The 27,214-nt window shown below is 41.0% G+C and overlaps 2 protein-coding genes across 2 annotated transcripts in view; both read left to right on the top strand.

Moving 5' to 3' along the window:
• Positions 1-27,214, top strand: part of LOC102120061 (glutamate dehydrogenase 1, mitochondrial-like) — a 516,922-nt gene that overhangs the window by 68,246 nt on the left and 421,462 nt on the right. The window lies entirely within an intron of this gene.
• On the top strand, positions 1,309-27,214 carry LOC102137947 (arf-GAP with GTPase, ANK repeat and PH domain-containing protein 5-like). Its single transcript, XM_065520677.2, has 8 exons — positions 1,309-1,719; positions 2,092-2,160; positions 4,490-4,558; positions 6,883-6,917; positions 12,777-12,877; positions 15,489-15,524; positions 25,265-25,316; positions 25,949-27,214. Exons 1-8 carry the CDS (start codon positions 1,437-1,439, stop codon positions 26,786-26,788), a joined length of 1,485 nt encoding a protein of 494 aa, XP_065376749.1. The 5' UTR covers positions 1,309-1,436; the 3' UTR covers positions 26,789-27,214.

The raw sequence follows: 27,214 nt of genomic DNA, 5'->3' as shown, positions 1-27,214 counted from the left end.
TTTATAAATTACGCAACCTCAAGTATTTCTTTGTATCAGTGTGAAAACAGACTAATATACTTTCTGATATTCATGCTTGAGGAATTGGGGGATTCAGACTACCCGGGATCAAATTGTGCCCCACCCTTAGCAGTCATGTGACCTTGGGGAGGTTACTTACCTTCTCCATCTCAACTTCTTCTGTAAAATCTGTTAAATGAGATTGTTTCTGAGGGTTAAATGTCCATGACACAGTGGGCAGATTGTTTCTGAGGGTTAAATGAGCATAACACACTGGGGACACTGTCAGGCACACACTACTTGCCAGATGTCGAGTATTCATCTTTATTGAATTAGGACTGTGGTAACCCACTTTAGACTGCAATAACCCACTTTATGGCTCTCGATTTTGTATGACGGAAATCATACTTAGTGCTTTGTTAGTAAAAGAAAGAAAATCTGAAAGTCCCTGCCATGGAAGGAAGAAATAGCGGGGAGAAAAGGGAGTTGGTAAGTTTCAGCATTTCAGAGCTTGGAGGGACGAGTTAGGTTTCTATTTTATGGAGAAGGAGGTGGAGGCAGGATGGGTCCTAAGGTGTCATTCAAGACACACAGCCATAACTCTTTACTGAGAATAGAGCTAGGGCCCCAGGGATTGCTGTGGTCGAGTTGCAGACAAAAACAACCACTCATTGGAAGACAGGAGAGGAGTGTTTAGTTACAAAAGCAGTCAGCCATTCAGGTGTATCTACATTCAGTCAGTAAATAAAAGTTGTTCAGCTTGGTTGCTAATGGGACCCACTCTACTGAGGCTTTGTGTAGAACTCATAGAGGAAGATGGCTTCAAGCAACGAACTACCCTGTGCTTTTCTTAGGACTAAAAAGCTCAGGAAGCTGGTGATGAATGAAAACCTTAGTCCCACTGGCACTGCACGAGGGGCCAGGAGAGCAGCAGCCTCATAAGCCACAGGGCGGGGCAGCCCAGGCAGGGGCATTCTGAGCTGTTGGGGAGGGGTGGCAACCAGGGTGGGGCACTGTGAGCTGTCGGGGAGGGCACTGTGAAGTGTGGGGTGGGGCATTGTGTGCCACATGCCTGGGCTCCCACCTGGGCCAGTGGGCTTCAGTCTGTAGGTGACTACAGAAGGAGGAGGAGCTCCGTCTGTTCTCTCTTCAGGCAGTTGTTGTGTCTCTCAGCGCTTGTTGGGTTCAAAACCTATTAAATAAGTCGACTGGTCTCCACCCTCCCAGACAAGTCAGCTCAGGGGAGGTGGCAGGGTGCGGGCCTTGGCCCACAGCCACGGCCGGGGCCAGGGCCAGGGCCGGCTGTGAGGTGGGCAGGCGAGCAGCAGACAAGACCGTCTCTGCAAGTGCAGCATAGCCTTGGCCTAGGATAGCAGGAGTGCGTGGCCAAAGCTGTGAGCAGGGGCACAGGTGGTGGCAGACAGTAGAGGTGCCTTATGGGGAACATACTGACCTGTTGTGTGCGCCCCAGTGACCCTGAGTTTGACCAGCAACAGGGGTCCGTGTGTCCCTCTGAATCTGAGATCTATGAGGCAGGAGCTGGGGACAGGATGGCAGGAGCTGGGAACAGAATGGCAGGAGCTGGGGACAGGATGGCAGGAGATGGGGCCGGGATGGCAGGGGCACCCATGGCTGCTGCTGTGCAGCCTGCTGAGGTGACTGTTGAAGTTGGTGAGGACCTCCACATGCACCACATCCATGACCGGGAGATGCCTGAAGGTAAGGAGGTGACGGGTGCCATCTGCCTTCTGCTTGCCTCTGGCTGCTGCTGTCCCCAAGGTCCCCTGGGAGGCATCGCCCACTTCGAGCTCCTTTCTGTCTGTAGCCAGCTTTTCTGGGAGCTGACCAGGAACAAGAGCTGGCTCTGCCTTGCATTCCCACCCCTTAGTCTTTCCCCACCAAGTCCAGCAGTTTCTTTTCGCCTCCCCTCCCAATCGCTCAGTTCTTGCTCTCTCAACTTTCTCCCAGGCTGCCATGGGACCATTTATTTATGGCTCTTCTTGTCGAATAAGCAGCAGTCGAATAAATGAGTTGATCAATTTTTACAAATGATTACATCTTTTTTTTTCTTTTCTCCCTCTATACATATAGCTTTGGAGTTTAACCCTTCTGCCAATCCAGAGGCAAGCACAATATTCCAGAGGAACTGTCAAACAGATGGTGAGACAATATTGTCTGTAGCTCTATTTATTATCCTGTGGGACTTTGCTGAGGCTTCTTTGGACTATTCTCTTCCTTTTCTCAATAAAAACTCAAATATCCCAACTTTCCAGTACCCATCTTATTTTTTCTTTGTACCTATCCAGATGGTTCCTAAGTGAAGGAACCAGGTAAGTGCCTAATTGTTTCCTTTGTTAAAGTAGCCAAATCTCAGGACAGTTCATATTCAGATATTTGGGGATTTCTTATTTAAAATCAGAATGGAGGTTGCCATGGGAAAGGCTGTATGGTATTCTTAATGGGCTGCTGTAAGTCACCTTGATAGAAGCTGCTTAGTTTCTTCTAACTGTAATTTGAACACAGAAGGGGGGAAAAAAAAGAGGGTGCTTAAAATAATTGTGAAAGGTGCAGAATGTCACGACCAGGGAGGCAGAAAAATGGCTGTGTGTGTGTGTGGGGGGTAGGGTTTGTCAAAGAAGTTTGCCCATGAGGCTCTGATGACTTTAAAATTCTTACTTTAACACAAAATGTGTCTCCAGATTTTTTCTGGTGACTTAACAGATTTTATTTACCTCCTTTTTCTGAAAGATAGGTGAAGTTCATGGTCAAAACTTTCAAAAGACATGAAACATCAATGTAGACTTTTAATGTGTAATATAAAAATTGCAGGTTAAAATCTCCGACCTTCCCTGTAAGAGTGTTTGTTGCTGAGGCTCCCCCTTTGTCCTTTCCCCTCCTGACAATAGCATCCTGTTCAAAGATAAGAAAATTGGAGTTTTGGCCAGGCATGGTGGCTCATGCCTGTAATCCCAGCACTTTAGGAGGCCGAGGCAGGTGGATCACCTGAGGTCAGGAGTTCGAGACCAGCCTGGCCAACATGGTGAAACCCCATGTCTACTAAAAAAATACAAAAATTAGCTGGGCGTGGTGGCGCATGCTTGTAGTTCCAGCTACTCTTGAGACTGAGGCAGGAGAATTGCATGAACCCGGGAGGCAGAGGTTGCAGTGAGCAGAGATCACCCCAGAGCACTCCAGCCTGGGTGACAGAGGAAGACCCTGTCTCACAAAAAAAAAAAAAAGAAAGAAAGAAAGAAAGAAAGAAAAAAAGAAAGAAAGTTGGATTTTTTCAGTCTCTACACTGCTGGGAGAGGCAGGGGATGGGTGGTGGTAGAAAAGAGAAAACAGTTGATTTGCCTCTAAAATTTTGCAAAGAGATGAATCTAAGTAAAAGTAATTCTGGGTAGTAATATAGTTCTTGAATAAAAACTAAAATTTTCATGGAAAACATTGCATCACAGCGAAATTAAATCCAGTTGGTTTATTGGTTTCATTTAAATGCCAGAGATTTCATTACTGTAGAGGAAATGTCTTGTAGCTCTTCTATTTAAACTTTGGTTGGGCTCTTAATTTTTTAAGAAGTAGGATAATTAAGACTCATGATGAGTGTGACTTTGTAACTTGGAAGTACTATCCTCACTTTTCAAGATATTTAAGGATTGCTTTAGAATAAACAAATATATTATGTGAATTAATTGATTATACCTTTATACACAAAGTGTGTAAGTACTTGTGTAAACTTATCCTCTGCTTACTGATGTAAAGAAAACCTCTGAGTGATGTTACACACCAGTTGGTAGATGGGTAGTGTTGGATGAGAGCCCCAAAATGGCTCTTTATTGTCATTCTTTAGGATTACAACACAGTTTATGTATGTTTCACTTGGCCCTTTCCAATATAAATAAGGCCCGTGTATGTTCTCCCTATGTATTGCTAATGAAGAAATGAAGACTTAGAGATATCACATGTCTGTGGAAGACAGCTACTCAACAGAACTAAGGTTCTATGTCCTCAGAATGATGTGGAAGTGACAGATACGCTGAATTTACTTTTAAAAAAATTTTAAAACTCTAGAATACATCTTACACTTTGCCTATAAAATAGACCTGTCTTTTAAAACTTACTGCCATCTTGATTTATTTTATGCAAAGTTGATTTTACACAACTCAAAGCCAACATTTACCTCTTTTTCTTCTTCTTCTTCTTCTTTTTTTTTTTTTTTGAATAAAGGTGGGTGTCACTATGTTACTCATTCTGGCTTCAAATTCCTGACCTGGGTTCAAGTGATTTTCCCATCTCAGCCTTCTGAGTAGCTGGGACTACAAGCATGTGCCATCTTGCCTGGCTCTATCTTATGTCCATACATTCATTTCAATGGATAAGAATAAAAGTAAAAGTAGTGAAATAGCCTAAATGCAGCAGTTGAGTAAACAACTTGATAAATTTTGATAAATGATTACATCTTTTTTCTTTTCTCCCTCTATACATATAGCTTTGGATTTTAACCCTTCTGCCAATCCGGAGGCAACCACAATATTCCAGAGGAACTCTCAGACAGATGGTGAGACAACATTGTTTTTTCCACCAAGAGAAAGAGTAAAAACTCTTGTTTGATCAGGTGTATTATAGGAAGTATTTAGAAAAACTCATATTGGTTTAAATTTTTCAACTTTTCACATATTCGCTTGTCTTATTTTAACATGTGATATATTTTCCTTTAGTTATCTTGTTAGTGAAAACATCTAGGCCGGGCGCGGTGGCTCAAGCCTGTAATCCCAGCACTTTGGGAGGCCGAGACGGGCGGATCACGAGGTCAGGAGATCGAGACCATCCTGGCTGACACGGTGAAACCCCGTCTCTACTTTAAAAAAATACAAAAAACTAGCCGGGCGAGGTGGCGGCGCCTGTAGTCCCAGCTACTCGGAAGGCTGAGGCAGGAGAATGGCGTGAACCCGGGAGGCGGAGCTTGCAGTGAGCTGAGATCCGGCCACTGCACTCCAGCCTGGGCGGCAGAGCGAGACTCCGTCTCAAAAAAAAAAAAAAAAAAAAAAAAAATCTAAACTTTTTGTTTATACATTTTTGCCATCTTTTTATCAACACAATTTGTCATGTGATGGAGGAGTCATGGATTTCTCTTTATTCATAATTCTTGGCCCCTTTTCCTTTGCTCCAAAGAGTACATTTTAAAGACGAATGATAGAACTTAGGCTTCAGCTTGGTTTTCTTTTAAACAAATTACAAACATAGTTGTTATTATCAGGAATTGAATCTGTGATTTGGGTCTGCTCTCACACAGTCCTCTGACCACATTCATTTACCACATCCAAGTTTATGCTACTCAAAACTTTTAAGTTATTAACCCTTTCATTTGATGTAATGTCAATTTAAACATGCCCTACTCCTGCTTATTTTCCTTAAAGTTATCGTTAAATCCTCATGTATTTGCTAAAAAGCCACGCACAAGCAAGTTTTCCAGTTGACTTAAACAGCAAGAATACAAGTGAGGGTTCTATAATAATATGTGAAGTAATGCAGCACAGTAAAACATGGGAGTTTGTAACCTTTGTTTTTATAGTTTGAGTAGACTTTGCCCATCTTGAGTCAGTTATTTCTGATCAGAATTTGAGTTCATTTTTTACATTACTATAAAGAGATACCTAAGGCTGGGTAATTTATAACAAAAAGAGGTTTAATTGGCTCATAGATCTTCAGGCTGTACAAACATGGCTTCAACATCTGCTTCTGGAGAGGGCCTCAGCAAGCTTACAATCATGATAGAAGGCAAAGGGGAAGCAGGTTTTTCCACATGGTAAAGAGGGAGGAGAGAGGGGAAGGGGGAAGGTACCACACTCTTTTTTTTTTTTTTTTTTGAAATGGAGTCTTGCTCTGTCCCCCAGGCTGGAGTGCAGTGGCGCGATCTCGGCTCACTGCAAGCTCCGCCTCCCAGATTCACGCCATTCTCCTGCCTCAGCCTCCTGAGTAGCTGGGACTACAGGCGCCCACTACCGCGCCGGGCTAATTTTTTGTATTTTTAGTAGAGACGGTGTTTCACCGTGGTCTCGATCTCCTGACCTTGTGATCCGCCCGCCTCGGCCTCCCAAAGTGCTAGGATTACAGGCGTGAGCCACCGCGCCCGGCCAAAAAAAAAAAAAAAAAAAAAATTAGCTAGGCGTGGTGGCACGTGCCTGTAGTCCCAGCTTGTCAGGAGACTGAGGCTGGAGAATCGCTTGAACCCGGGAGTCAGAGAGGTTGCAGTGAGCTGAGATCCCACCACTGCACTCCAGCCTAGGTTACACAGCGAGACTCCATCTGAAAAAAAAAAAAAAAAAAAAAATTAGGAATCATTACTTTCGAGTTGTGTAAAGACCCCTTTTTGTTTTGTTTTTAGTGGCACATTAGTAGATAACCACTAAGTGTGGTGCAAGATGCTTACAGGGATTCTGTTGCATCTAGAGATAGGTGCCTGGTCAGGAAGTAGTTCTTAGAGCTGTTAGCACTTAGCTTCTGATAATTAAAGTAAGCTATGTGTAAATACCGAGTGAGAGAATACTAATGGATCATGGATTATATATGCAACAGTTAAACCTTTTTATTAGCTAAGATTTTCATCTGGCCTAAATTTTTTGCCCTTTTCTTTTGTACATGAGGATTCCTTCACTTGCATGTAATAGAAACAAAAGGTAACGCAGATGAAAAGCTAAGTTTTTAGATTTGACTTTATGACATTAATCGTGCCAGATAATTTAAATTACAAATTATTGAAAATAGTTTTTTTAAATGTAATTTTGCCTCATTTTACATAGGAGTAATCACTAAGATGTTAACAACTACTTTTATTTTATGGTATTTGTATCAGAAGTGACCAGTTTTTTTTTTTATTCTTAGTTGTAGAAATAAGAAGAAGCAATTGTACAAACCATGTAAGTAAACAGTCAAATAGTTAAGAAATGGATAGTTTGACATAAAAGTTGTCTCTCTTGATTTCTTTACATTACAATGTGGACCCAGTGGTGGTAGCGTGAACCTCTTTTTGTTGATTTTGTAAATCTCTTCTGTTTTTGTAAGTATTAAATTTATCCAGAAAAGTCTTTAGTGTGTCCACCTTTTAAGGATGTCTGATATTTAAGTTACATTTCAATAGTCTGGTTGTGGTAAAAAGATCTGCCTTAAGGCTGGGCATGGTAGCTCACGCCTGTAATCCCAGCACTTTAGGAGGCCAAGGTGGACGGATCATCTGAGGTCAGGAGTTCGAGACAACCGTGACCAACATGGTGAAATTCTGTCTCTACCAAAAATACAAAATTAGCCAGGTGTGGTGGCGCATGCCTGTAATCTCAGCTGCTCAGGAGGCTGACGCAGGAGAATCACTTGAACCTCGGAGGCAGAGGTTGCAGTGAGCCGAGATGGTGCCATTGCGCTCCAGCCTGGGCGAGAGAGTGAAACTCTGTCTCAAAAAAAAAGAAAAACTGCCTTAAATATTTAATCTTATTTTTAATGAAATAAAAATAGAATAAGTTAATGCCAGCACTGTCTACTGATTTTCTATCACAGCAGGTGAAAGCATACCTTCCTCGCTACACCATGGTCTTATGTTCCTCCCTCTGTTTCTTCCAATTGTAGCACACTTTTTCATTAAATCAGTAATATTTACATGATTATGACTCTGCAAATATTATTCACTGCTAAGTCATATGGTGTTTTCACTGTGCCTCTGCATTACATGTCCTTCATCCTGTCTCTGAAACAGTTCTGAAATCTGAGCACTTCCGCAATTCTCCTGGATCTTACCTTTTTTCCTAGCCGATGTTAGTTTATCCATCCAAATATAGTAAGGAGCCTCTGGGTGGTCTGTTTGCTTTCACATCCATTATTTTTCAGCATGAAGTTAGTTTTCTGACTATTTGTTTGCCTATTTTCTAACAGCTGTTTTTCCCCTAAGTATTGTAGCATTTATCACATGCCTTTCAAAGATATTTTCTGTCTGTAAAAACACATTTGTTCCTTTTTTTCTTTGTAGGAGGGCAACTTTCTTTGGCCTTTTGTCATCCTAGTTCAGTATGGAGTGGCTTTCCCTAGATAGGCTCGATGTCTGCTTTTCTGTGCTATCTCCTTAAAGTCTTTTGGGATCTCACATAACTGCTCTCTTGTGTGGGATCGCCTGAGTCCCTGATTCTGTGTTTCCTTCTGTCCGGTAATCCTCTCTAGTTGTACCTGAACACATTTTCCTGGGTGGAGATATTTAGAAAGCTGGCCAGCCTTAAAATCCCTCCTCTTTGAGAGAGAGGACATCTCTAGGTTGAATCTAAATTTTATGGTTCTGAAGACGTTTTGCAGTTGTGCTGTCATTACAGTGTTGTTCTTGAATCTATTGCCAGTGTGTGATACACTATTTACAACCAGGTTTTAGGTATCTGCAGAAGCTTTTTAGGATCTTCTCTATCTCTTAGGTTCTGAAATTTTATAACACCTGGGTGGGAGCAGGGCACAGTGGCTCATGCCCGTAATCCCAGCGCTTTGGGAGGCTGTGGTGGGTGGATCACAAGGACAGGAGTTCGAGACAAGTCTGGCCAATACAGTGAAACCCCATCTCTACTAAAAATACAAAAGCTAACGAGGAGTGGTGGCGTGCGCCTGTAGTCCCAACTGCTTGGGAGACTGAGGCAGGAGAATCACTTGAACCGAGGAGGCGGAGGTTGCAGTGAGCCCAGATTGCTCCACTGCACTCCAGCCTGGACAATAGAGTGAGACTCCATCTCAAAAAAAAAAAAAAAAACAGTCACAGCTTGGTGGGGATCTTCTCATTTTATTGAGGCTACTAAACCTGCAGACTATCTCTTCTTGAGAATTTTTTTATGTTCCGTTACTTTTTTATCGATAGTCTTGTTATTCAGATGCTAGGCTGCTTAGACCAGTATACAGACATTGGTTTTTAATTTTTCCCCTTCTATTTTTTTCAGTTTGTCTTTTTATTCCACTTCTGGGATATTCTGTCATTTTATCCTCTACATTTTTATTGAATTTTATATTTTTGAGAGTATTTTAATATTTTTTTAAAGTTTTGCTCCTGATTTTGACTGGTCTCGTGAATTCCTTTTTTCTGTTGTTTTGATCTCTTTTGTTGGAGGCTTCCCTCCAATGTGTGGTGGTCCCTGGTCTGCTTTATTTGGAAGCAGGACTTCTGTTAACTGATAGCGCTCAGTGTGAGGTTTTTCTGGCTCAGAGATACCATGGCCTAAACCTGGGATATATGGTTTGGGATGGGAATTGTGTTGAATTTGTGATTGCTTTTGGCAGTATGGTCCTTCTCACAATATTCATTCTACCGATTCATGAGCATAGGATGTCTTTCCATTTGTTTGTGTCCATGATTTCGTTCAACTATGTTTTGTAGTTCAAAGGGCATATCAAAAAAATAATCCAACCTGGCGCAGTAGCTCCCGCCTGTAATCCCAGCACTTTAGGAGGCCGAGGCGGGTGGATCACGAGGTCAGGAGTTTAAGACCAGCCTGGCCAACATGGTGAAACCCTGTCTCTACTAAAAATACAAAAATTAGCTGGGTATGGTGGTGCATGCCTGTAATCACAGCTACTCAGGAGGCTGAGGCAGGAGAATTGCTTGAACCTGGGAGGTGGAGGTTGCAGTGAGTCAAGATTACACCACTGCACATTCCAGCCTGGGTGACAGAGCAAGACTCCATCTCAAAATAATAATAATATTAATCCACCATGATCAAATGGGTTTCATACCAGGGATGCAGGGATGGATTAACACACACAAGTCAATGAATGTGATACACCACATAAACAGAATTTTAAAAAAAAATCACATGATCGTCTCAATAGACACAGAAAAAGCATTTGACAGAATGCAGCATCCTTCTATGATTAAAACCCTCAGCAAGATCGGCATACAAGGGCCATACCTCAATGTAATAGCCATCCATGACAAACCCACAGCCAACATAATACTGAATGGGGAAAATTTGAAAGCATTCCCCCTGAGAACTGGAACAAGACAAGGATGCCCACTCTCACCATTTATTTTTTTATTTTATTTTATTTTATTTTCAAACATAGACTTTACTAAATGCTGCTCAATCCCCCAGTGAAGATCTTTCATTACAAAACAATTTTCCACACACCTGCAAGTTAAGAGGTTGGAATGGTACTCTGATAACAAAAGATGTGAGAAATACTTCACCAAGTAAAAACATAGAAGACCTCTATGTAGTCAACCTTTTCAGAGCTCTACAGAGGAAGCCTACTGCATTTCCTTTAAATAAAGCCAGGCAGTGACAACTAGTGCTCTGTATCACCACACTGTGGGGCTCAAAGCCTCCATCCCTAGGGCAGGAGGGATTAGGTGAAGGGCAGGTCATGAGGACTGGAAAGGCCCTGCCTTCAGCCTTTGAGAGGAGGAGGAGGAATGACTTGAGAGGCAAGCTGGGTAATTCACCTGAGCTGCCTCTACCCATCCGTTACCACTCTGGGGAATTGCAGAGGAAGGGGGATATTCATGAGGAACAATCTGAAGAATTTTGGTTTACTTTCCCAGCTTTTATTTATATTTTGTGCTTTAAAAAGCCTGGAGATTTAAGGTTTTGTCTAAATTCCAGAGTACAGTAATATACTTCTTGAGGAAGGGGTTAGGGCAGGTAATTCCCCCCATCACATATTTCCTGGTTAAAATGTGAAATGACAAAGCACTAAGATATTTCTTACACTCCACGAACTGCCTGAGTGCGGTATCATGTGCACTCTACAGAAAACCCATTGGAGGCTCTTAACTTCCAGAGACGATGTTTAAGATACGGGTTATAAAATGCTGCCCTTCATATGGTACTTCATATTTCTGGGTGAGACATATTTCTGGGTGAGACAAAGAGAAGGGTAAGGATGATACCTTAGTTTTATTTTAGGAAGTATTCTTTTTCCTAGGATGTAACTAAGGTTTGCAGCAGTCACTCTCACCACTTCTATTCAACATAGTACTGGAAGGTCTAGCCAGAGCAATCACACAAGAGAAAGCAATAAAAGGCATCCAGATCGGTAAAGAGGAAGTCAAACTGTTGCTGTTTGCTGATGATATGATCATATACCTGGGAAACCCTAAAGACTCTTCCCAAAAGCTCCTAGAACTGATAAATGAATTCAGGAAAGTTTCAGGAGACAAAATTAATGTACACAAATCAGTAGCTGTGTTATACCCCACCAGCAACCAAGCTTAGAATCAAACCAAAAACTCAACCCCTTTTATGATAGCTGCAAAAATAAAATAAAATAAAATACTTAGGAATAGACCTAACCACGGAGGTGAAAGACCTCTATAAGGAAGACAACATTAGTATTTTTAATGAGTTAAAATGAGAGGCAGCAGGTACAGTGGAAGAAATCAGTGGGTGGGCCTCGGCGTCCAACAGGTACTGGACCTTTGATGGTAAGGCTTTTTTTTTTTTTTTTTTTTTTTTGGCTTACTAAGTTACTAGGTACTATTATTTTCTAGTTTTTGTCACTAAACCTTAAAACTACTAAGTAACCGCTTCCATTTATTGTTGAAGAGCATAAAATTTCATACTCTAATTTATGCTGACTGATGTTAGATTATTTGTTTCTATTTTGTGACTACCTTAAATAATACCTATAAATAATAAACTGTTAGTAATGTTTTTGCTGTAATTGAATGTAGTAAGATTTATCTTCCAAATGATAACCGAATTGTCAAACACTTGTCAGAGTTTTGGATTTACTCAGAATTCTATGCTTAGCAGCTGGACGTAGGAAGAGTAGGGCCCTCCCTTACTCTTAGGGAGAGGCATACTTTCTCGTGAGGGGAACACTCTGCAAGAATTGGTATCTTGTTAGCAGTGGTGACTTCAACTAACTAGTGCACAAAAAATCATGTATTGGTGTGGCTGCCAACAAAGAGATCCAAGAGGGTAGATGGAGTCGAGCTTGCTGAAACAAGGAAAGAGAAAAGCAGTATTCTAGGCAGAGAGCAGGGGTAGAGCAGGAAAATGACTAGGTGCAGGTCAGATGATTTATAGAATGAAATTAATCAAGTTTTGAAATGAATGGAAAATATTCTCTGAGAGTCTTGTTTGAGTCATGTCATGGCAGTCTTATTTAAACATGAAGTGAAAGTTAGCTTTTTAAGTTGTTATATGTTTTCAGGGTGTGAGAGAATATTTAAGTGATACTCTTTTTATCCTCCACATAAGAAAATAGGACTAGAGAAACCTATGGCTTCCTCGCTTGTTGGTGGCCTAGCAGCCCTGGCACACAGAGCCTCTGAATCTGAAACACTTGTTTTGTCCCAATATCACCTGAAATAATACATTTAGGATGAGTAATTTAGTAAATGCATTAGTCTTGTATTCACTGCAATAAAATGTTCTTGTACCAGTATTATTTAATGCATTACATTTTATCATAGTAAATAAATCATAGAAATAGAAATTCTCAGCTGCTTTATATTGCTGTAGAAAAAAACAATGAAATCTTATTTTAAACTTTTCTCATGATTTTTAAAGGGAATTCATAAAATCCTTGTTAGGTTTGATGGCAGGTACCATATGAAGGGCAGCATTTTATAACCCGTATCTTAAACATCGTCTCTGGAAGTTAAGAGCCTCCAATGGGTTTTCTGTAGAGTGCACATGATACCGCACTCAGGCAGTTCATGGAGTGTAAGAAATATCTTAGTGCTTTGTCATTTCACATTTTAACCAAGAAAAAAATACACTTTGATAAGTTTAGCTTATACTTCCCTTCCCCTTCAGGTATCTACTGTGCGTTTCAGTCAACAATACAGCTCATGTTCGACAATATTCCTTGATGACAGCACAGCCAGCCAGCCTTATCTTACAAAGACAATAATATCGTGAGTACAACTATACTGCCAAGGGATGGATTCCTTTATTCTAAAATTATTTCAGCCATTTGGTTGTCCTCTTCCACAATCAGTTTAAGAAATTAGAATCAACTATATATTGATATCCAGATTCTAAATATTAAGTATTAATTTCTCTTTTAATCTTAGACGTTGTGGTGGAAGGAAAAAATCAGTTAGCAGAGAAGCAATCCCAGAAACAGTGTATCTTTTTTATGCCTGTTTGCCTTTAGACAATGTTGAACACAGTGAGAAGGATAGGTTCCCTTTATTGAATGTTTTTTGTGAAAACTTAGTGTTTCAATGCATTATAGGCCTAAATCAGTGTGTACTACTTTGGACATTAGCCTGGGAAGAAGGAACAGCTTTTCCTCTTCTGGCACCACAGTGTATCTGCATTTGAATTTCTCCCATTGTGCATGAGCACCTCGTGGGCCACAAAGATGCGCTTTGAGAGCACCCTGAGTTGAAGTTTATTTTAAAAGGAACAACCAACACCAGCACCAGCTACATAGGGGCTGTCCAGTGTACATTATTATCATCTCCTTGGGATAGGAGTGTTGATTTTCAGAACACAGTTTGGAAAGTGCTAATTTATTAGAACAGAGTTTGGAAAGTGCTGATTTAGATTATTAATGTCTTTAATTTTACTATTCATTCTGTAAACATAACTAGCTTATAAACAATTTTGTTTCAAATGCACTAGCCTTTTTAGCGAATTCAATTGTCAGTAACTTTTACTGCAATTAAAAATGGCAAGTTTACACTCATAATAATGTCACTTTTCTCCCTCCATTTCAACAATAGTTGTGATGAAATTGTGTTTCCGCAAAAACTGGACTCAAACTCTGTCTCAAGTCCTGAGCTTTGGGACCTATTGAGTAATCACTAAATGTCTGTAGTCAGCCGAGTCTCTTAAATCTTCGAGCACACATACACAAAAACTGCTTTACCTAGAGTCCCTGGCTTCTTTTGAGTTCAAAAGATTTTGATGTGTTAGCATACAATTCAAAAGTAGCTTTGAAGATTAATCTTGCTCAAATTTCATGCTTTTTTTCTCATTATTCTACTTTGTAGAAGTCTACTTTTGAAATTAAGTAACTTTTAATTTGCCATCAGCAAGTCTGGGAAATAATCATTTGGTATATTCACTATTGGTGAAATAAAGGTTTATTGAGCAAATTAATAGGGCAAATTGGCTTCAAGAAAAGATTTTGAAAAATGTTTATCACAAGTCAGTAGTGCAGTGTTGTCAGTGGGATAGGTGGAACTCACTGAGATCACTTATGCAAGGTTGTTTTTTTTTTTTTTTTCCAAAATACAGGTCTGCAAACACACGTATCTTCCCATCTTCACTTTCCCTCTATCTCTAGGACTGAGAAGGCTTTTAGGAAAATAGGGATGGATGTGAGGCATCTCTATGTGAAGAAAGGCATCCCAGAAGATTCTGATTTTCACCCCAGCTCAATCATTCCAAACTTTGCTGCACGTTGAAATCACCTGGGAAACTTTTACCAACGACCTTGATGCCCAAACTCATACCCAACACTAATTAAATTAAAATGTCTCATGTTGAAGATGAAGCTGTTATTAGAGCTTCTCAGGTGATTTCAATGTGCAGCAAAGTTTGAGAGCCACGGCTTCATTTGAGTTTAGGATGAGAAACTGCTCCTATTTGGTGGGATTTTGGGCAAGTCAGTTTTAAGGTTTGTTTCCCTGATTTGTGAAATGAGTGTTGAATTAAAGGTCATGTAAGGTCATTGGTCCTTTCCAGCATGTAACTTTAAATTCCATGATTGTGAAATTATTTCAGGGATAAAAACTACTTGAAGCACTGTAGACATATCCATCTTACATGCTAATGTTTCAGGCGTTTTAACAAGTGCTAATATTGTGTAGACCTATTAACTAAAATTGAGATTTTCCTTCCCTCAGTTGTTTTGAGCCTCATTCTACAAAATTAGCTGGGTGCGGTTGCACATTGCTGTAATCCCAAATACTCGGGAGGCTGAGGCAGGAGAATTGCTTGAACCCGGGAGGAAGAGGTTGTGGTGAGCCGAGATCATCACCATTGCACTCCAGCCTGGGCAACAAGAGCAAGACTCTATCTCAAAAAAAAAAAAAAATTACCTAGGCATAGTGGTACAAACCTGTAATCCCAGCTACTTGGGAGGCTGAGGCATGAGAATCACTTGAACCTGGGAGGTGGAGGTTGTGGTGAGCCAAGATCGCACCACTGCATCGAGTCTGAGCAACAGAGCGAGACTCTAAGTCAAAAAATAAATACATACATAAAATAAATCACATGGGATGAAAGGCTTTGCGGGTAGAAGAGCATATAACAGGGAAATCTGTTATTATTTATATATTATAATCGTTAACAGAAACGCGTCTTCTAACAGCATATTGCCTCGCATTTTGGTTCTCATATTTTTGCAAAAACCCAAGAAATGAAACAAAGTGCCCTTATGGTGCTGTTCTGAACTAGAAGATTTGAATTTCAGGGCCGCTAGGAGAGTTTCCTCTGCCCCCATTTTAAAAAGTGTCTTCAGGCCTAACAAATGATAGTATCTATTGTTATGAATTGTTTTTCCTTCCACAGAGTGACTTTGGAGATACATCATGATATCACGCAAAGGTGAGCTTTTTAGAAACCTGTCTTGTTATTCCAGCTAATTACTTTGCAAGATACCAAGCTCAGTATTAGGTCACAGCTCTAGACATCATAAGCTGTATTGTGCCTGCTAAAATATTGAAGCAAATTATTTGTGTTTTCTTTGTTCCTTAAGACTCTCTTAATTTTTAAATGATTGAGAATCTCAAAGAGTATGTGTTTATATTGATTATATTGATATTTACTGTGGTAGAAATATAACATTGAGTTTTTTTTCAAAATCTATTTTTAGTTTAGATTTCACAGCCTTACCACTGTTGATATTATGAGCTAGATAACGCTTTGTTGTGAGGACTGTCCTGTGCATTGCAGAGAGTTTAGCAGCTTTCATGGCCTCTACCAACTAGATGTCAGTAGTAACCCATGGCCCAGGTTGTGACAACAGAAAATATTCCTAGAGAACAATATTGTTAACAGAAATTTTTCATCGAAAAAGTAACTTTTCTACAACAAAAAGTGGAGTAAAAAGTGTGTCATGTATTTATATTATTTAAAGTCTCATGTTGACCTTCATAGGAGACAACTGGATTCTCTAGATCTTTCTTTGCAATTTGCTCTAAAGAAGCAATAAGAGACCGGGCGGGGTGGCTCAGGCCTGTAATCCCAGCACTTTGGGAGGCCAACGTGGGTGGATCGCAAGGTCAGGAAATCGAGACCATCCCGGCTAACACTGTGAAACCTGTCTCTACTAAAAATACAAAAACTTAGCTGGGCATGGTGGCACGTGCCTGTAGTCCCAGCTACTCTGGAGGCTGAGGCAGGAGAACCACTTGAATCAGGGAGACGGAGGGTGCAGTGAGCCGAGATCACGCCACTGCATTCCAGCTTGGGTGACAGAGCAAGACTCCATCTCCAAAATAAATAAATAAATAAATAAATAAATAAATAAATAAATAAATAAAAAGTAATAAGACTGCTGGGTGCGGTGGTTCACACCTGTAATCCCAGCACTTTGGGAGGCTGAGGTGGGCAGATCACTTGAGGTCAGGAGTTTGAGACCAGTCCGATCAACATGGTGAAACCCGCCTCCACCGAAAGTACAAAAAATAGCTGGGCGCAGTGGTGCATGCCTGTAGTCCCAGCTACTTGGGTGGCTGAGGTAGGAGAATCCCATGAACCCAGGAGGCGGAGTTTGCGATGAGCTGAGATCTCACCATTGCAGCCCAGCCCGGGTGACAGAGGGAGACTCCATCTCAAAAAAAGAAAATAAGAAGCAATAAAGTGACTTAACCTCATGCAAATATGTAGTTGGTAAAAGGGGTATTTTTAAAGTTTTCAGACAGTTGTGGGTATTCTTTAATACTAAATCAAAACTTCACAAGTGCTAGTTTCTTAAATTAGTCATGGTGGCATTTTCCATATTAATAAATTTATTCCATCAGTACTCATTGATCTTTCTTGCACAGTAAATGGATCTTTTGCCCCATACTTGCATTTATAATATTATGCATTAATTACTTGGCATATATTGGTTTATGTTTTATTGTGTCAAAAATCACTTTTAATTTAACCACCAATCTTTAAAACACTTTTAAGAATTGAAAAGCTGTCAAGCCTACAGTAGAAGGAACAAGTTTTTCTTTTCTTTCCTTTTTCATTTTTTTTTTTTAAATTATACTTTAAGTTCTAGGGTACATGTGCACAGTGTGCGGGTTTGTTACATATGTATACATGTGCCATGTTGGTGTGCTGCACCCATTAACTCACCATTTACATTAGGTATATCTCCTAATGCTATCCCTCCCCCCTCCCCCCACCCTACAATAGGCCCCAGAGTGTGATGTTCCCTTTCCGTGTCCAAGTGATCTCATTGTTCAATTCCCACCTATGAGTGAGAACATGCAGTGTTTGGTTTGCTGTTCTTGCCATAGTTTGCTGAGAATGATGGTTTCCAGCTGCATCCATGTCCCTACAAAGGACACAAACTCATTCTTTTTTCTGGCTGCATAGTATTCCATGGTGTATATGTGCCACATTTTCTTAATCCAGTCTGTCACTGATGGACATTTGGGTTGATTCCAAGTCTTTGCTATTATGAATAGTGCCACAATAAACATATGTGTGCATGTGTCTTTATAGCAGCAAGATTTATAATCCTTTGGGTATATACCCAGTAATGGGATGGCTGGGTCATATGGTATTTGTAGTTCTAGATCCTTGAGGAATCGCCATACTGTTTTCCACAATGGTTGAACCAGTTTACAATCCCACCAACAGTGTTTCCTGACTTTTTAATGATCACCATTCTAACTGGTATGAGATGGTATCTCATTGTGGTTTTGATTTGCATTCCTCTGATGGCCAGTGATAACGAGCAGTTTTTCATGTGTCTGTTGGCTGTATGAATGTCTTCTTTTGAGAAGTGTCTGTTCATATACTTTGCCCACTTTTTGATGGGGTTGTTTGTTTTTTTCTTGTAAATTTGTTTGAGTTCTTTGTAGGTTCTGGATATTAGCCCTTTGTCAGATGAGTAGATTGCAAAAATTTTCTCCCATTCTGTAGGTTGCCTGTTCACTCTGATGATAGTTTCTTTTGCCGTGCAGATGCTCTTTAGTTTAATTAGATCCCATTTGTCAATTTTGGCTTTTGTTGCCATTGCTTTTGGTGTTTAGACATGAAGTCCTTGTCCATGCCTATGTCCTGAATGGTATTACCTAGGTTTTCTTTTAGGGTTTTTATGGTTTTAGGTCTAACATTTAAGTCTCTAATCCATCTTGAATTAATTTTCGTATAAGGAGTAAGGAAAGGATCTAGTTTCAGCTTTCTACTTATGGTTAGCCAATTTTCCCAGCACCATTTATTAAATAGGGAATCCTTTCCCCATTTCTTGTTTTTTGTCAGGTTTGTCAAAGATCAGATGGCTGTAGATGTGTGGTATTATTTCTGAGGGCTCTGTTCTGTTTCATTGGTCTATATCTCTGTTTTGGTACCAGTACCATGCTGTTTTGGTTACTGTACCCTTGTAGTATAGTTTGAAGTCAGGTTGTGTGATGCCTCCAGGTTTGTTCTTTTGGCTTAGGATTGTCTTGGCAATGCGGGGTCTTTTTTGGTTCCATAGGAACTTTAAAGCAGTTTTTTCCAATTCTGTGAAGAAACTCATTGTTAGCTTAATGGGGATGGCATTGAATCTATAAATTACCTTGGGCAGTATGGCCATTTTCATGATATTGATTCTTCCTATCCATGAACAAGATGTGTTCTTCCATTTGTTTGTGCCCTCTTTTATTTCACTGAGTGGTGGTTTGTAGTTCTCCTTGAAGAGGTCCTTTACATCCCTTGTAAGTTGGATTCCTAGGTATTTTATTCTCTTTAAAGCTATTGTGAATGGGAGTTCATGATTTGGCTCTCTGTTTGTCTATTACAGGTGTATAAGAATGCTTGTGATTTTTGCACATTGAATTTGTATCCTGAGACTTTACTGAAGGTGTTTATCAGCTTAAAGAGATTTTGGGCTGAGATGATGGGGTTTTCTAAATATACAATCATGTCATCTGCAAACAGGGAAAATTTGACTTCTTCTTTTCCTAACTGAATATGCTTTATTTCTTTGTCTTGCCTTATTGCCCTAACCAGAACTTCCAACACTATGTTGAATAGGAGTGGTGAGAGAGGGCATCCCTGTCTTGTGCCAGTTTTCAAAGGGAATGCTTCCAGTTTTTGTCCATTTAGTATGATATTGGCTGTGGGTTTGTCATAAATAGCTCTTATTATTTTGAGATACATTCCATCAATACCAAATTTATTGAGAGTTATTGAGATAATCATGTGTTTTTTTCTTTGGTTCTGTTTATATGCTGGATTATGTTTATTAATTTCCATATGTTGAACCAGCCTTGCATCCCAGGGATGAAGCCCACTCGATCATGGTGGGTAAGCTTTTTGATGTGCTACTGGATTCGGTTTGCCAGTATTTTATTGAAGATTTTTGCATTGATGTTTATCAGGGATATTGGTCTAAAATTCTCTTTTTTTGTTGTGTCTCTGGCAGGCTTTGGTATCAGGATGATGTCGGCCTCATAAAATGAGTTAGGGAGGATTCCCTCTTTTTCTCTAGATTGGAATAGTTTCAAAAGGAATGGTACCAGCTCCTCCTTGTACCGCTGGTAGAATTTGGCTGTGAATCCATCTGCTCCCAGACTTTTTTTGGTTGGTAGGCTATTAATTATTGCCTCAATTTCAGAGCCTGCTATTGGTCTATTCAGGGATTCAACTTCTTCCTGGTTTAGTCTTGGGAGAGTGTAAGTGTCCAGGAAATTATCCATTTCTTCTAGGCTTTCTAGTTTATTTGCATAGAGGTGTTTATAGTATTCTCTGATGGTAGTTTGTATTTCTGTGGAGTCGGTGGTGATATCCCCTTTATCATTTTTTATTGTGTCTATTTGATTCTTCTCTCTTTTCTTCTTTATTAGTCTTGCTAGCAGTCTATCACTTTTGTTGATCTCTTCAAAAAACCAGCTCCTGGATTCATTGATTTTTTGGAGGGTTTTTTGTGTCTCTATCTCCTTCACTTCTGCTCTGATCTTAGTTATTTCTTGCCATCTGCTAGCTTTTGAATGTGTTTGCTCTTCCTTCTCTAGTTCTTTTAATTGTGATGTTAGGGTGTCAATTTTAGATCTTTCCTGATTTCTCTTGTGGGCATTTAGTGCTATAAAGTTCCCTCTATGCACTGCTTTAAATGTGTCCCAGAGATTCTGGTATGTTGTATCTTTGTTCTCATTGGTTTCAAAGAACATATTTATTTCTGCCTTCATTTCGTTATGTACCCAGTAGTCATTCAGGAGCAGGTTGTTCAGTTTCCATGTAGTTGAGCGGTTTTGAGTGAGTTTCTTAGTCGTGAGTTCTAGTTTGATTGCACTGTGGTCTGAGAGGCAGTTTGTTATAATTTCTGTTCTTTTACATTTGCTGAGGAGTGCTTTATTTCCAACTATGTGGTCAATTTTGGAATAAGTGCGATGTGGTGCTGAGAAGAATGTATATTCTGTTGATTTGGGGTGGAGAGTTCTGTAGATGTCTATTAGGTCTGCTTGGTGCAGAGTTGAGTTCAATTCCTGGGTATCCTTGTTAACTTTCTGTCTCATTGATCTGTCTAATGTTGACAGTGGGGTGTTAAAGTCTCCCATTATTATTGTATGGGAATCTAAGCCTCTTTGTAAGTCTCTAAGGACTTGCTTTATGAATCTGGGTGCTCCTGTATTGGGTGCATATATATTTAGGATAGTTAACTCTTCCTGATGAATTGATCCCTTTACCATTATGTAATGGCCTTCTTTGTCTCTTTTGATTTTTGATGGTTTAAAGTCTGTTTTGTCAGCAACTAGGATTGCAACCCCTGCTTTTTTTGTTTGTTTGTTTTCCATTTGCTTGGTAGATCTTCCTCCTTCCTTTTATTTTGAGCCTATGTGTGTCTCTGCACAGGATACGGGTCTCCTGAATACAGCAAACTGATGGGTCTTGACTCTTCATCCAATTTTCCAGTCTGTGTCTTTTAATTGGACCATTTAGTCCATTTACATTTAAGGTTAATATTGTTATGTGTGAACTTGATCCTGTCATTATGATATTAGCTGGTTATTTTGCTCGTTAGTTGATTCAGTTTCTTCCTAGCATCAATGGTCTTTACATTTTGGCATGTTTTTGCAATGGCTGGTATCAGTTGTTCCTTTCTATGTTTAGTGCTTCCTTCAGGATCTCTGGTAGGGCAGGCCTGGTGGTGAGAAAATACCTAAGCATTTGCTTGTCTGTAAACGATTTTATTTCTCCCTCACTGATGAAACTTAGTTTGGCTGGATATGAAATTCTGGGTTGAAAATTCTTTTCTTTAAGAATGTTGTATATTGGCCCCCACTGTCTTCTGCCTTGGAGAGTTTCTGCCGAGACATCTGCTGTTAGTCTGATGAGCTTCCCTTTGTGGGTAACCCGACCTTTCTCTCTGGCTGCCCTTAACATTTTTTCTTCATTTCAATTTTGGTGAATCTGACAATTATGTGTCTTGGAGTTGCTCTTCTCGAGGAGTATCTTTGTGGCGTTCTCTGTATTTCCTGAATTTGAATGTTGGCCTGCCTTACTAGGTTGGGGAAGTTCTCCTGGATGATATCCTGCAGAGTGTTTTCCAACTTGGTTCCATTTTGCTGTCACTTTCAGGCACACCAATCAGATGTAGATTTGGTCTTTTCACATAATGCCACATTTCTTGGAGGCTTTATTTCTTTTTACTCGTTTTTCTCTACACTTTTCTTCTTCCTTCATTTCATTCATTTGATCTTCAATCACTGATACTCTTTCTTCCAATTGATTGAGTTTGTTACTTAAGCTTGTGCATTTGTCATGTAGTTCTCGTGTCATGGTTTTCACCTCTATCAGTTCGTTTATGGTCTTCTCTGCATTGATTATTGTAGTTTTCCGTTTTTCCATTCTTTTTTCAAGGTTTTTAGTTTCTTTGCACTGGGTACGTAGTTCCTCCTTTAGCTCTGAAAAGTTTGATCAACTGAAGCCTTCTTCTCTCAACTCGTCAAAGTCATTCTCCATCCAGCTTTGTTCTGTTGCTGGCGATGAGCTGCCTTCCTTTGGAGGGGGAGATGCACTCTGATTTTTTTGAATTTCCAGCTTTTCTGCACTGCTTTTTCCCCATCTTTGTGGTTTTATCTGCCTTTGGTCTTTGTTGATGGTGACATACCTGGGAGTTTTGGTGTGGGTGTCCTTTCTATTTGTTAGTTTTCCTTCTAACAGTAAGGACCCTCAGCTGCAGGTCTGTTGAAGTTTGCTTGAGGTCCACTCCAGACCCTGTTTGCCTGGGTATCAGCAGCGGAGGTTGCAGAAGATAGAATATTGCTGAACAGCGAGTGTGGCTGTCTGATTCTTGCTCTGGAAGCTTTGTCTCAGAGGTGTGCCCAGACGTGTGAGGTGTGACATGTTGGTCTGCACTTTAGTGGGTGATGTCTCCAGTTAGGCTAGTCAGGGGTCAGGGGCCCACTTGAGCAGGCAGTCTGTCCATTCTCAGATTTCAACCTCTGTGCTGGGAGAACCACTGCTCTCTTCAAAGCTGTCAGACAGAGACATTTACATCTGCAGAGGTTTCTACTGCTTTTATTTAGCTATGCCCTGTCCCCAGAGGTGGAGTCTACAGAGCCAGGCAGGCCTCCTTGAGCTGTGGTGGGCTCCACCCAATTCGAGCTTCCAGGAGGCTTTGTTTACCTACTTAAGCCTCAGCAATGGTGGGTGCCCCTCCCCCAGCCTCACTGCCGCCTTGCAGTTAGATCTCAGACTGCTGTGCTAGCAATGAGGGAGGCTCCGTGGGCATGGGACCCTCCAGGCCAGGTGTGGGATATAATCTCCTGGTGTTCCGTTTGCTAAGACCCTTGGTAGAGCGCAGTATTAGGGTGGGAGTTACTCAATTTTCTAGGTGTTGTGTGTCTCAATTTCCCTTGGCTAGGAAAAGGAATTCCCTTCCCCTTTGCGCTTCCCAGGTGAGGCGATGCCTCACCCTGCTTCAGCTCTTGCTGGTCAGGCTGCACCCGCGGACCAGCATCAACTGTCTGACATGCCCCAGTGAGATGAACCCAGTACCTCAGTTGAAAATACAGAAATCACCCGCCTTCTGTGTCACTCACACTAGGAGCTGGAGGCTGGAGTTGTTCCTATTGGGCCATCTTGGGTGCCCCCCCTTCTTATTTTTTTTTTTTCTGAGATGGAGTCTTGCTCTGTCGCCCAGGCTGGAGTGCAGTGGCACGATCTCGGCTCACTGCACCCTCCATCTCCCTGATTCGAGTGGTTCTCCTCTCTCAGCCTCCAGAGTAGCTGGGACTATAGGGATATGCCACCACACCTGGCTAATTTTTTGTATTTTTAGTGGAGATGGGGTTTCACTGTGTTAGCCAGGATGGTCTCGATCTCCTGAACTTTTGATCTGCCCATCTCAGACTCCCAAAGTGCTGGGATTACAGGCATGAGCCAACATGCCCGGCAGAAGGAACAAGTTTTTCAAAGTCCTCAGGAAAGCCTAAATTTTATCATTGGGAACAAATACTTATTTTCCTTGAAGTGACAACCTCTCACTTCATTTATTTTTGAGAATGAAAGTTGTACTTTTTTTTTAGACCAAGTCTCACTCTGTCACTTGGCTGGAGTGCATTGGCATCATCTCAGCTCAAGCAATCCTCTCACATCGGCCTCCCCTGTAGCTGGGACCACAGATGTGTGACACCACACCAGGCTAATTCTTTTTTGCATTTTTGGTAGTGACAGGGTTTTGTTATGTTGCCTAGGCTGGTCTCAAACTCCTGCAGGAGCTCAAGCCATCTGCCTGTTTTCACTTCCCAAGGTGCTGGGATTTTACAGGAGTGAGCCACTACACTGACCCAGTTGTACTTTTAAATAAAAATGATGTTCTGTGAAAAAAGTGATTGTTCGGTTCACAATTAAATAACTAATTCTTAAAAAAAAAAAAAAGAACTTTACTGCAGTCAGCAGAAACGCTTCTTATTAATTTTCCACTTATTCAGAATATTAAAGAGACATGTCAAAGTTTAAAAACAACATTAATTTTTACTGCTTCATTAAAGACATTCTTAAGTAATTCAGGCTGTCTTTTTTATGGTAGGGGACAGTAAAGAATAGAATGACTACTAATGTAATTGGTACCACTGCCTTGATTTATGCTGAGAAACCAGCAGTTTACCCACTTTTGCTTTTATACAATCATGGCAAATGTCAACAAAAAAGCAGGCAATGACTTTGTATTCCTTTTACAGATTTTTAAATTTTTTATTCAGCTTTCTCAGGTATGTGTTGGCCAGGCACTGTGGCTCAGGTAATCCCAGCACTTTGGGAGTCTGAGGTGAGCAGATCACCTGAGGTCAGGAGTTCAAGACCAGCCTGGCCAACATTGTGAAACCACATGTCTACTGAAAATACAAAAATTAGCCAGGCGTGGGGGCAGGCGCCTGTGATCCCAGCTACTCAGGAGGCTGAGGTAGGAGAATCACTTGAACCTGGGAGGCAGAGGTTGCCATAAGCCGAGATCACGCCATTGCACTCCAGCCTGGGCAACAAGAGTGAAACTCGGTCTCAAACAAACAAACAAACAAAAAACAAACAAACAGTGTTGACCTCTTAGCCCTTCTGGAAAGGGTCTTGGGGATCCCGAGAGGTCCACAGAGCTCATCTGGGGAACCACTGGTTTATCATGTAGGCACAATGCATTAGTTTTACAAAATTTAAAGTTCATCAAAGACTGGCCTCTTAAAAAGGCAGATGAGTTTCTAATTCAAACAACAGAAAATACATAAATACATCATGAGAATATACTACACAGAACTAAAGAGAAAGGAAGCTCGGAAATCTGAATCACGTTTACATTTATTAAAGTTCATCACTACTGCTTTGTAAAACATTCTTGTGTTTCAGTGTGTGGTGTGGTTAGAAGAGTGAAAATATATTTGGTTTGTTGCCATTGCCTGTTAGGGAGAGTCAGTACTTACGGGCATTTCTGACTGGTTATCATATAAAAGACTTCACAGAACAGGACATGAAGTCCTCAGAAAGAAGAAGTCAGGAAACCCTCTGCAAGTCAGGATCCAGGAGAAAAATTTGTAAAAACTGCTTCGGTAAAGTAAACAGCAAAGCACACAGGAGGCAGTATTTTACTAAACATATGTGATACTAATATATTAACAGTTTTTGAAGTAATGCACACTCTTATTTTATAGACATGCAGATGGATCTTTGAGCATATTTGATGAACAGTTATACTCATTTACGGTAAGTGGCGCTTTTATTGAGATTGTATTTTCATCATACACTTGTATCTGTTTCATGCTGAAGTCAAAGGCATCTTTTAAATCTTCCCCATTTCATGTTGTATTTAGTCATCTTAAGTGTCGTAAAAAGAATGTGCTGGAATAGGAACTGATCTACAGCTCTGTTTAGTTAGTGAGCTAGTGTGAGTAAATATACTATCCAAATAACAGAAAATGTATTTTTTTTTTTTTTAATTTTTGAGACAGAGTCTCTTTCTGTAGCCCAGGATGGAGTGCAATCACACAATCTTGGCTCACTGCAGGCTCTGTCTCCCAGGTCCCTGTTCAAGCAATTCTCCTGCCTCAGCCTCCCGAGTAGCTGGGATTACAGGCATGCGCCACCGTGCCCAGCTAATTATTTTTTTCTTTTTTTTTTAGTAAAGACAGGGTTTCACCATGTTGGCCAGGATAGTCTTGAACTCCTGACCTCGTGATCCACCCACCTCGGCCGCCTTAAGTGCTGGGATTACAGGTGTGAGCCACTGTGCCTGGCACAGAAAATGTATCTTTTTAAAAGGTAATTGTGAGCTGTCTATAGGACCCTGCAAGTCATTACCCAATTCTCGAAGCCATTCCTTCTTCTGTTCCACACAGGTTTCCAACATGCACATTACCCAGACAAGAAGTGAAGGTGGGAGTTTTAGTAAGGATTCCTCCTCCATTCCATCGACTCCCAGCACCAGCCAGGAGGACCTTCAGATCAATGTTCCTCCCACTGCTGACACACCCACGCCCGTTCGCAAGCAGTCCAAGCGCTGGTCCAAGCTGTTTACATCTGAGAAAGGGAGTGACCCAGACAAAGAGAAGAAAGCCCCAGAGAGCCATGCTGACACCATCGGGAGTGGCAGAGCCATCCCCATTAAACAGGGCATGCTCTTAAAGCTAAGTGGGAAATGGCTGAAGAAATGGAAAAAGAAATATGCCACCCTCTGTGACAATGGCATGCTCACCTATTATTCAAGCTTAGGTGATTATATGAAGAATATTCACAAAAAAGAGATTGACCTTCGAACATGTACCATCGAAGTCCCAGGAAAGAGGCCACCCCTAGCCACACTGGCCTGTGCACCCATTTCCAGCTCTAAAGGCAATGGCCTATTCAAGGACATGAACAGTCTATGTACCTCAGCCAATTCAGACACCGGACTGGGTGACTCCATATGCTCCAGCCCCAATATCTCCAGCACCACCAGCCCCAAGCTCAACCCACCCCCCTCTTCTCATGCCAACAAAAAGAAACAACAAAGGAAGAAATGCACCAACAACTTAAAAGACAATGGCCTGTCTGGCACTGCTGAAAAACAAGCAGAAAACTTTATCATTGTGTCCCTCACTGGCCAAACATGGCACTTTGAAGCCACGTCATATGAGGAGCAGGATGCCTGGGTCCAAGCCATCGAGAGCCAGATCGTGGCCAGCCTGCAGTCATGCTAGAGCAGCAAAAGCAAGTTCCGGCTACTTTAGACTAGCACAATGTTATTTACTAATAATCTTGATCCTTAGCTACATTTCTCTGCAATAAATTTGCTATGATGCCATGATGGGGATCAGCAAGCTACGTTTTCCAAGTTCCTTCTAGTGGGATCCTGCTAGGTTCTGCTATTGGGAGGTACTAGAGAAACATAGAAAGGCAAGAGAATGGAAAAATAGATCTCCTTTTCCTGTTTATTTGCTGTCCTTGCCGATGTTCTCCCAAGAACATCTCCTTGCCGTAGGAGCAGTAATTGTTTCAGTTTACCAGTTTTTTCAGAGCCCCAGAAAGTGCCTCTTCTGAGGTAACAGCAGCAGTTGGAACATATCTCTCCCTCAGAGATCTAGTCTCAGCCCAGGAAGGCTTTTACTCTGAGCTTTAATTGTAAT

The sequence above is a fragment of the Macaca fascicularis genome, chromosome 9, assembly GCF_037993035.2.
Source record: "Macaca fascicularis isolate 582-1 chromosome 9, T2T-MFA8v1.1".
NCBI classification, from domain to species: domain Eukaryota; kingdom Metazoa; phylum Chordata; class Mammalia; order Primates; family Cercopithecidae; genus Macaca; species Macaca fascicularis.
The sequence above is the reverse complement of the archived record's forward strand: the minus strand, read 5'-3'. Positions and strand labels throughout refer to the sequence as shown.

Excerpts from the sequence above, each read along its gene's own strand:
- LOC102137947 (XM_065520677.2), top strand. The coding sequence starts at position 1,437 with ATGGGGAACATACTGACCTGTTGTGTGCGCCCCAGTGACCCTGAGTTT. Across the intron at positions 2,161-4,489 it reads GAGGAACTGTCAAACAGATG|CTTTGGATTTTAACCCTTCT; the intron begins GTGAGACAATAT and ends CTATACATATAG. Across the intron at positions 6,918-12,776 it reads GAAGCAATTGTACAAACCAT|GTATCTACTGTGCGTTTCAG; the intron begins GTAAGTAAACAG and ends CTTCCCCTTCAG.